The sequence below is a fragment of the Sinocyclocheilus rhinocerous genome, unplaced genomic scaffold (genome assembly GCF_001515625.1).
Source record: "Sinocyclocheilus rhinocerous isolate Xijiao unplaced genomic scaffold, SAMN03320098_v1.1 scaffold1565, whole genome shotgun sequence".
Lineage (NCBI taxonomy): Eukaryota > Metazoa > Chordata > Actinopteri > Cypriniformes > Cyprinidae > Sinocyclocheilus > Sinocyclocheilus rhinocerous.
The window spans coordinates 10,182-21,449 of NW_015655464.1; the positions used below are offsets into that span (position 1 = coordinate 10,182).

General features: G+C 39.0%; 1 protein-coding gene across 1 annotated transcript in view; it reads right to left on the reverse strand.

Annotated features, from left to right (window-relative positions):
- Positions 1-859: 859 nt before the first annotated feature.
- The window catches only part of LOC107718342 (nuclear receptor corepressor 1-like), a 128,275-nt gene continuing 117,866 nt past the window's right edge, over positions 860-11,268 (reverse strand). Inside the window, exons 37-46 of the mRNA XM_016525389.1 lie at positions 9,287-9,756; positions 7,859-7,984; positions 7,477-7,619; positions 7,154-7,395; positions 5,848-5,988; positions 5,449-5,567; positions 4,716-4,769; positions 4,331-4,525; positions 3,328-3,501; positions 860-3,232 (exon numbers count right to left, since the gene is read on the reverse strand). Coding sequence (XP_016380875.1) covers positions 3,033-3,232; positions 3,328-3,501; positions 4,331-4,525; positions 4,716-4,769; positions 5,449-5,567; positions 5,848-5,988; positions 7,154-7,395; positions 7,477-7,619; positions 7,859-7,984; positions 9,287-9,756 — 1,864 coding nt within the window. The 3' untranslated portion in view covers positions 860-3,032. The remainder of the gene's footprint in view (positions 3,233-3,327; positions 3,502-4,330; positions 4,526-4,715; positions 4,770-5,448; positions 5,568-5,847; positions 5,989-7,153; positions 7,396-7,476; positions 7,620-7,858; positions 7,985-9,286; positions 9,757-11,268) is intronic.

Here is an 11,268-nt window from a genome sequence, read left to right on the forward strand (position 1 = left end):
AGGTTACATTAAAACCAATACAATTCCCATTATAACCCTGAAATCCATAAATTTTTTTGTGTTTTAGGAGGGGTTCTATTGTTTTTTTTTTCAGCAGGCAAGATTATAATGGTATAACTACTTTTACAGAATTAACTTAATTACTGAATTTCACAGAAAATATTTGTTTATTTCTTATAAATAAAGAACTGTATTTCTTAAGTCAATTATTAAAGTATTACATATGTTACATAGGCTGATTTAGTCATTTTTAAGTATTTGGGATTTTAAGAACAAGTGGAAAATGTGCTGAATGTTTCATTTCATCCAAGTGAAATTAGCAAGCTTGGATGACATGGGGGTGAGGAAATTATGAGGAAATTTCAAATCGATAAAAAGTAGTCCGTGTGACATCAGTGGTTCAACTGTAAAGTTACGAAGCTACAAGAATACTTTTTTGCGCAAAGAAAACAAAAATAACGACTTTATTCCACATTTTCGCCTCTACTGCGTGGCGCAGCCACACGCTAGCGTCATGGTACTGTCATGAACGCGCGTCCACAAGTGACGGAGTAGAGATGAAAATGTGGAATAAAGTCATTATTTTTGTTTTCTTTGCGCAAAAAAGTATTCTTGTAGCTTCGTAACTTTACAGTTGAACCACTGATGTCACACGGACTACTTTGTCGATCATCTTGGTACTTTTCTGGACCTTGAACGTGGTAGTTACCTTGCTGTCTATGGGAGGGTCAGAGAGCCCTCAGATTTCATCAAAAATATCTTAAATTGTGTTCCGAAAATGAAAGAAGGTCGTACAGGTTTCGAACAACACGAGGGTGAGTAATTAATCACAGAATTTTCATTTTTGGGTGAACTAACCCTTTAAAGACGCTGGGTGCACAGGCAGTACATAATGTGTCAAATTCTATATTAAATTTAACATGTTTTAGTTGCATTCAGTTGCTGTAGTGCTGTTGGGGAACTTAAACGAAAGGTTCACCCAAAATTGAAAATTCTGTAATCTTTTATTCACCCTCATGTCATTCCAAACCAGTAGGTGGAATCTTCTTTTTCAAAATATCTTGGATTTTTCTGGCAGCTGATTGGAAAGAAACACAGTAGAGACAGGAGATACAGCGCTGTTTGTTTCAGAGAGGTGGAGCTCTGTTCTACTTTATTGATTGGTCTGCACATTTCTCATCCACTACTGAGGAGACAGAGTGATACAAACACTGGATTTCCAAATCAGGGGACAAGTAACTTTTTTTTCCAAGTCTTGATTCAGAACGGACCAGAAAAAAAAGTCACCCTTGCAAAGCTGAACTGTGAAATATACTGACGTGATGAGCTATTTTAATTTTCTTTAAGATTCAAGTTTCACCATTTTTGTCAATGCCATTGTAAACACTTGACATCCCGTTAAAACAGGATGAATATAACATTGATGCTGAAAATTACAGAAAATATCCAAATATGAGCTCAACATTTTTAGGAATCTGAAGAAAATGAATCCATCATATTTAAGTAAAGATCAGACTGGTGGTGTTATTCGAACAAAGCAGAAGCACATGAAGTGGGAAAAGGCAGGATCAAGAGATGCCTTCAGATATCAGGGACCTCCATTAGCTTTCGTCACATTGAACTATTTCTGCAAGTAACTAAAACTGAGCTTATTCACTTTCAGACAGAGATATTCAGATCTCTGAGCGCGAGCTGCTGAGATAAATGGTACCGATTTATAAGCTTAATAAAAAAAAACTAGGTCCGATTTCCAAGAATTGAAAATGCAGATGTAGTAAGAGACTGAAACATGAATATATCTGAAAGCATTCCAGGCCTCTGCATGACATTAAATAACTTAGATTGCAGGTAGTATGATCTTAAGTTTCTCAAAATTACTAAGGAAAAAAAGTGCAACAATGGTGCAGAGATGCATCAAGTTTGGTACTTCCTATTTTTATCTTTGTATTTTTGTTTTGCGGTTGACAGAATATACACGTTATATGTGCTCCTTTATGATTAGTAAAAGAGGATTTACAAGCACATTCACCCCCAGAAACAAATTTAACTTCAAAAAGCAAAAGGGTTACTGGGGAAGGGTGGCGGACCTTGCACAACCTTTAAGAAAAGCCCTGTAAGAACAGTTAGAACCACAAAATAAAGATGACAACTCTTGTCAAACTGTCAGCCATTCAACCGTAGGGCCAAACGCTCTGAACAGATCTGCAACAGGCCACTACTGAAGACTAGAACCAAGCTGAAAAGAAAAAACTTAAGAAACATTGATGTCTGACGTTTTACTGTGAATCAGACAAACTCCTACACCAGAAAAGGGCTGAGGTCCTGCCCTCCTAAAACAGTTGATGAACGATTGTGACTTCCTCCCTAAAGTAACAGGGCAGAGAACATCTCAACAGTGCTGCACAGACAGGGTCCGCATCTGGAGAGACTAAGGTAATGAAGTCCTTTTTGCGTTTCATTTGAAGTAGTTTCTATTAGACCATTACTTTCAGGAGCAGGAAGCTCACTGCTCTTCACCCGATGGACCACAAAAATCTCCACAGTGTCTTATTCCACCCACCAATCCATCCAACTGGGATCAATTTAAAAAGCAATGTTAAAATGCAGAAAAGAAAACGAGTTAAAGGAAAAACACTGCAAAAGTTTACTCTATTTACATATATTGATTTTTTCTTTTTTTAAAGACAAAAAAAAATCTTTACAGAAACATTTTCAGCAAACAAGTCTCTTTAGAAGTTCTTCATCCTTTTGACTTTCATGTCTCTATTCACTTGGGATTTGTTTAGCTCTCGTCCCCAAACGGGCCAAAAATCAAAGCATCGGATTCAATCCTGAAATCAGTGGCTCTCTGCAATGCTCTCTCTGACCACCAGTGGGCACCAAAGTAGCACCAAACGTACGTCCTCCTTACCAGCATAATCTCACTCTCAAATGGCAGTGAGTGGGGTTCATAAAGACAGCAAAAGAAGGGCGACGGTGAACAGGAGTGGGGCGTGGACGCTTGTGTAGGAGGAGGAGGTGGATCACCTGCCTCAGTCGTCGCTGTCTGAGAGGGTCTCGTACTGCTCTGACAGTAGCGGTGGCTCTCTCTCCCATGCACGCGTCGGGGCCACAGCGCTGCCCTGTGGCTGCTGCTGGGACTGCATGGAGGGAGACGGGCTGGCCATGGAGGTGGGAGGGGTACTACTGAGCATGCGCATCGTCAAGGGGTTATAAGGGAACTGCATGGAACCTGAGGCCAGAGGAAAGAGAAACAACCATTTTAAATTTCAACCAATGTCACTAACAAAACAACTTCATCTAACAATCCACAATCAAGTCGCTCACCTGTGGATGACGGCCGGTCCTCCCAAGCCCAGGTGGGTGCCTGTCTGTGGTAATCGCCCTCTGAATGAACGGAGGACACAGAAGAGGGCCGCTGTCCGGCAGAGTAAGCCTGGCCTGGGTTAGGAGACTTTGATTTTCTGCTGCTAGCTTTACTCTGCAGCTTCTGTTTTCCTGCTATGGAGGCAGAAAGATAGACAAGGATGTCAGCATTCAGAATAGAGGTATCACAATATGTTTCAAAAATGAAATTTTGATGATGTTAATACTGCACATTTGATAATATCGTAAATAATCCAGGGGCAGTGACTATCTGGTTGTTGCATCAACATAGTAGGCGGAGATAATGCACCTTGTTGTCACCCATTACCAAAGAGAAAGACGACAACGACACAATTTGTAGCTCTTATTGCCGCTCAAAATCATGTTGGAGATGACAGACAAAAGCAAAACATGAACCTAAAAAAATTTGCTTGCCAATGTGAGAGTATTTTTTTAGCAAAAAAAACAACAACAAAAAAACAAACAAGGTGTTACACAGTCTGTAGGATGTGCCAATCAACCGCAAGTTCTTTTTGGATACTTTCGTACAGTTACAAACTTTCTCTCTCCACTTTCTCAGCAGCGCTGCTTCCGGAAGTACTTTCCCATTCATTTTGAGTGTGATTCATTGGTCAAAAAAAGAGAAAACAAAAAGCTAAATTTGACCGCATTTATTTATTTTCATTTCTATAGATATCATGAAAATTTCATTATCATGAATGCTTTTAGCTGTGATAACTAATAAAAATCTGATATTGTGACTGCTCTAATACAGAGTGATTGTCCACTAAAGACCAGTATTATCTGTGTATTTATCCACACAGATTAAAAAGACCAATACACTGTTTTTTTCGTGGTAATTAGCCGACCCACAAAGCACTCTGCAGAAAGTTCAGCATGTTGGTATGTTTTTTTCTGTTTTAGAGAAAATGTATGTTCATTGATGTGAATTTACAGTATGAACCTGTGTTAGGGGATGGGCTGGCCTCCTGTCGGCTGTCTGAAATACTGCCTGAGGTGTTTCCTGTCCCCAGCTGGGCTTGCTGCTGGTCCTCCTGCTTCTCCTCCATGTTCCCCATCAGAGCCTTCCTGATGATGTCCTCCAGACCCAGATTACTGGCTGGATCACTAAGCGAGTGGTTTCTAGGGTTTACACTGCCTGTAAAGGATAAAAAAACATACACGCATGCACATATTGGAAACACTGAAACCAATTTAAGAAGTGTTTAAACTATGATATAAAACACATGCAACACAAACACAGAAAAATACATCAAATGATGCAAGTGTTGATGCAGTTACATGTTTTTACGGTGAAATTAATCATACTGATAAGTTGGGAAACTCACTTGATGTTGTTACTGCTGGGAGATTGAAGATCTCTGTGCCTGGCTGAGCGTTACCTGTTGAGGTCAGGAGCAAACGGGAGGTAGAATTAGGTGCTAATCAGGTGGCAATTGTCTAAATTAGGGATGCACCGATACCACTTTTTCCAGAACGACTCCGATGCCGATACTTTCACTTTTGGTACTTGCCAATACAGGTACCAGTATTTTCATTGCATTTGTAATTTTTAAAAATATTGGGTACAGAAACCAGAATATAGTATTAATTATGCTAGTTGGCTTCATTTAGCAAACATATTTCCTTCAGTTATTTCCCTGACCAAACAACAAACTTTCCAGTGATATCTGTGAGAAAGGGATACTTGCTCGACACGTGCTCAATTCCCACAGCGTGCTTTGCTCATCAGCTCGTGCACATCAGCTATACAGGCGTGGATATTGAATGTTTAACATTATATTACACGCATGTTCTTCACAGACATCCTTAATTTCTAATAACTCCATTCTGCTCTCTGTTGTTCTGTGGTTCTTTGTCTGGACACAGCACTGTTCACACAATGTGTGGTATTGTTTTTTTGGTATCGGAGCATTTTAATGATTATGAGTAAGAGTACGAGTATTGGGCGCATAGTCTAAATAAAAGACTCAGCATCAGTTTATCAGTGCAGTGAAGTAAATATTCTGAGCTTGAATGTCAGTAGGTCTCTGAGAAAATGGGCTTGCTGTTGTCACTCACCGACTTCTGCTTTGCGGAAGATCTCCTGCTTTTTGGACATAACCATAGGAGACGTGCTCTCCAGTTTGGTAAAGAATGAGGGCAGGTAACTGCTGCTGCCTGGGGAGCGCGAGTCAGTCCTGACACAAAAGAAAGGTCTAAGATCTCACAATGCATACGGCATAGGAAATTTGGCTAGCCCAAAATAACTAAGACAATAAACAGACAACATTCAGGTACACAGGCAGTTGCTTTTAATTTAATTAAACTACTTTATTACAACTTTTTCATATAATTTTCCTTTGAGTGTTTTTTTTCTTTATCATTCTAAACAAAAGCCTGAAAAATTATAGGTAATTTAAAAAGGCATAAATAAAGGCTTATACAGCAAAGTAGTAAAGAGAGACAATCAATTTCTACCTCTGTTCAGGGAGATCCTGCTCTCGTCTCTGACCCTGCAGCACACTGGCCTCCTGTTTATCCAACCCAGAATAACCCTGAGGAGGAGAGATGGGCTCATAGTTCTCCGGTCCTCGTCCTCGATCAGGAGACCTACCTGGCCTGGGAGACAAAGATGGATAAGAGGCTGCTTCTGGGACAGCAGTGCTGTTTTTAGTGTGTTTCACAGATTAGTTGAAAGGGCTGTAAGCGATGTTAATCATTCTAGAACTTCAGCCAGACGTAGCCAATCAACTCTATATTTTTAAAAAACCTGCCCTGTACAGATACTGTTGCACCGACGAGACCCTTCAAAGACTGACTGAATGTCGTATTTAGAGATGGGGCAAAAGGGCACAATGTTGTTTTGTCACAATTGTGAAGCTGAAAATGGCACTTCACTTCAATGATCCAATTTAACTACTATGCTCTCAGCTTCCTACTTCACATATATGGACTTCCCTGTGTATGCGCAAAATCTACAAGATTTGAGATTGACTAAAAGAATCTAACTATGGTCGAAATTTTTTTATTTATTAATTTTTTGGCAGTTTACAGAGACATTCATTTTAGGACACCCAATTTTAAAACCAATTTCCAAAACCTTTAAGGTCCTTGTGCTCTCAATAGAGACTGTTGGTTGGGTGTGCCCGTATACAAATATTCACATACACTATCATTCAAAAGTCTGGATTTAGGCAAGGCTTTTGTAATGTTTTTTTTTTTTTTTTAAAAGAACTCTGCTCACCAAGACTGTATTTATTTGATTAAAAGTCAGTAAAAACAATGAATAATAATATTAATAATACAAACATTGACTAAAAGCATTAAATTATAATATTTCACAATGTATAGTATTGAGAAATATTATAATTTAATATTTTTGTGGAAACTGACTTTTTTTTTTCAGGATTTTTTGATGAATATAAATTTCAAAAGCACAGTATTTATTTGAAATAAATATTGTGTAACATTATAAATGTCATTACTGTCACTTTTGATCACTTTAATAAGTCCTTGCTGAACAGAAATAAAACAAAACAAAAACAAGTACAGATCCCAAACCTTTGAACAATAATTTGTGTGTATGCATTTGGTCCCAACCGCCCTGCCTAGAGCCAGTCACTAGTGCACTTCTTGAGATTGAGGTTTCCCTGCGCAACTCTTACCAGCTGGCCTCGTTACACATTCTTTAAAAGGCTTGTGCGCATTTTTGTCCAAATGACTCTCATTTGAGTGAAATGTCTGCCGTTGTATGTATACACTGTGTGTTTGTTTTCATATGTACCTCGCTCTTGGTTTATCGGAAGAGTTCTCGGGAGATACTCTGTTTGGTGGTCTCTGGTGGTGTGCAGTAGGAGCTGGGTTTTCTGGGCTATAGCGGTTAGGGGCTTTAACTCGACCTGCAACACCTCCCACACCAGAGCTCTGGAATGTGGAGGAGAGTGAGGAGGAGGATGAAAAGGAAGGCAGTGAGCTGGATGATGGGGGAGGATCTTGGCTCTTGGCAAAGTCCTGTGTAATGATATGCTGCAAGACAGAGAGAGAGAAAGTGAGGGCAATGAAGGAGGAGTGACATGACAAAGCATCAAGAGTATGAGTGTGACTTACCGAAATGTGGTCAGCGAGGGTCATGATGCGGTGTGTTTTCGGGACAGGCCCATAACTGTCTGCTTGTGAGGAGGGGGGCTGCTGAGGGGCAGAAGGTCCTGAATCTCCTGACTGCCTGAACCGGTTAATGTCAAACCTTAATCCTACACAACATAAGATCAGATAAAAAAACAAACAAAAAAACCCATCTGTCATGAAAATCATGTCACAATGAAAAAATCTTAATAGCTCTAATTAATCGAAATAATATAAACATTTTTTTTCTTTTTGTTGGTGAAAAATAACCTGGATGTGTTCCTAAAATATTTAAGGAGATTCACCCCATCTTGACAGAACAGACATTCAAGTTCTTGGCTGTGGCGCCAGGGATTTGAAGTCTCACCTGGGTGTGGCTGAGAGCTCCTTTCTGGTGGGAAAGATCCTTCGTTCTTCTCTTCTCTCAGGGCTGGAGAGTTAGCAGGGCTGATCACCTCAATTCCACCCTGAGCATCATAACGACTGGATGACACTGAACGACATGTAGACATGATGTTACAGGCTTGTAAGTAAATAAAGCTGGTTTGTTAGTAGGAGAGGGTGTGCCATCTACACCTTTAGCACATGGTCTTCAACATGCATCCAAATAAACACTTGCTAGTATTCAACAGAAAAAACATGCTGAGCAGCAGTGTCACTACTTTAGTACCACCATCAACTTTCATATGTGGCTTTTGACGCTTTTCTGTTTATTTTGAAGACAACATGCCATTGTTATAAATAAATCCATCTGATAATATCTACCACCAAGCGATGTGGCATAAAATGAACAGATTACACAGAAGTTGGCATTGAAAAACTTCTAGCAGCCTTTATAGTAAGTCACTTAGGAAAGAGAGTGAATTTCTTTCCTGTGCTAAGAGCTACACTCCCTTTAATGGAATAACCCTGTCAAATCTCAGGTCAGAAGTTTGTCACTGTTGTTAGTCTCCGTTCCAGCTGGGTCACAGGTTGTGCTATCGAGGTTTCCTAAGACTATTAGGTCTCATGGCCTCAATGGCACTAGCTATCCTATTAGGTGTCCTGTTAATGCCCTCTGTTAGCAAATCCCTAAGTATATGTCTTGACTGTCTTTTAAGTATCTAATTTCTTGAATCATCCTTTTTGCCTCTGATATAAAGATGCTTGTGGCACTGTGACCAACTTGCACAAATCCAGCATATGGTGAAACTGTGACTTCCTGTTTGCTCTGCTTTGGGGCATGTACACTACCACTCAAAAGTTTGGAGTCAGTAAGATTTTTCTTTCTGAAAAGAAATTAATACTTTCAGCAAATATGCATTAATCAAAAGTGACTAAAGGCATTTGTTACAAAAGATTTCTATATCAAATACATGATTTCTATTCAAAGAATCCTGAAAAAAATGTATCACACTTTCCACAAATATATTAAGCAGTTAAACTGTTTTCAACATTGATCTTAATAATAAATGTTTTTGAGCACCAGAGCATATCTGAATGATTTCTGAAAAATCACGTGGCACTGAAGACTGGAGAAATGGCTGCTGAAAACTCACAGGAATAAAATGAGATTTTAAAATATATTAGAAAATAGTTATTTCAAATTGTAATAATATTTCACAATATTTCTATATTATTGATCAAATAAATGTAGCCTTGGTGAAGTCTCCAAACCTTAGAATGGTAGTGAACATATGAGACTCTTAGTCATGAACTGTACAGATGTGCAGAGTTACGCAACCTCTGTTGGCATCATTGTTATTACTCAATATAAATAATACTAAATAAACATTGTCTATCTGATGACACTCACTGCTGCTGGAGGAGTCAGAGCTTTGTGAGCATCTCTCACGGGAGTCCTTATCTGGGGCAATCTGGCGCGTGATGATGACATCAATAAAGTTTGCAGCAGTTATGGTGGTCTTCCCATGCGTGCGCAGCTCCTCCTCCATGCGTGACTTGGTGGGTGGGGCTTTCTCTTTGCTCCCTGCAGCTCCTCCTCCCTCTGCATACACAGGATGGGAAGGTTTTCCACTAGGAAGTGATACGTCCCCATATGGAGATTGCACGGAACGGCACTCCAGCTCTTGCGACTCCAGTGCTGCCCGTCGTGATGACATCACTTCATCATCCCGGGAGCTACTGTTATTATGCTTGCCCTCCTTGACTTTCACAACATCCATCTGCGGGGCAGAGGCGGCAGCATCCACAAGGGCGGCGAGGGCATCAGCTGCATTGCTGTATCGGTTGGCTTGAGATGCAGCTGCTTGTAAGGGCATTTGCCTGGACAACCAAAACAATCAGAAGTTTAATAGTGCAAAACTAAATTTTACAATCTATAAATTAAAAGGGATTGTTCACCCAAAAATGAAAACTGTCATCAATTACTCACATTCATGTTGTTCTAAACACATGAGAATTTTATCTTCGGAACACAAATGAAGATATATTAATGAAAGAGATTTCTGTACCTCTACTGAAACGCCACCAAAATATTAATGCTTCAAAATGTTCATAAAGGGATTGCAAATGAATCGAATGGTTTAATTAAAGTGTTCTGAATAGATATGCTCACTTTATGAACAGATTTAAATTTAGGCTTTTATTCACATGTAAACATTGATCAACACGCATACATAAAGCTCAAAAAACATGGTAAACAGAAGGTCAACTGTACGTGCTTGATGTGTGAGAACCAGTAAGGTATTATGCTTCAAGCAAGTAAAAAATATCTTCATATATTCGTTTTTTTTGGTGTGGAATGATTTGAAGGTGAGTGAAAGATTACATTTTTTACTTTTGGGTGAACAATCCCTTTAACAACCACAAAAAATAAATAAATAGATTAGGGCTGCACGATAAATCGCATGCGATATTTAACGCGCATCTTGTCAGTAAAGCCGTTCTGTAATAAGCGGTAAATCTCCATCACGTGCGTGCTTTCACATTGAGCAGCGAGCATATAGAGATGTAACGATTCATTTAATCACGATGCGATATGATTCAAGATACTGATTTCACAATACAATTTTTTTTTATTAACAAAATGAGGTATTAAATTGAATTTTTTAAATAAATCAAATCAAATAAATTAATACAAATAAAAAATCTCTTCATATAAACTAAGGCTTAGCCTGGGCTCTTTCCCTTTAAAATTAGAGGCACCCACTGCAGTTTAATCACAATCCAAACAAAGATGCTACACAGGCCTACACGTTATATAGATTGTAATTAGATTGTATAATTTCGAAATTTGAAGTAAAAACAGAATGGTCTGACTTTAGCTTTGTGAAATTATTCGACATAAAACATCTGAACGAAACACAAACAGTCTGAAGATTCAAACCGTATCTAAAGACAGCACATGGAATGATGCTTAAAGATCAGCATAGTTACTGGTGTTGTAGTACAACACAGACACCGGAGCCATGAAACACAGTTCTTTGAAGCAAAAACAGAATGGTCTGACTTTAGCTTTGTGAAATTATTCTACATAAAACGTCTGAACGAAACAAAAAAGCAGAGGGACTGAATGAAAAGGCAAATTCTACATAGTGTTCACTGAATAAATTAAATATAGAGTTTTGTCAAAGTTGTGCTTTGTTGTTAACATTAAGGACACAGACAGCAGCATGTATTTATAGGCTGCTGCCCCTTTAATACCCGATGCACTGATCTAATATAATGATACACATGCGATTTCTTTCTCCACTGTTTACGTTCACTTAAAGGGGTCATATGATGCGATTTCAATTTTTCCTTTCTCTTTGGAGTGTTACAAGCTCTTGGTGCATA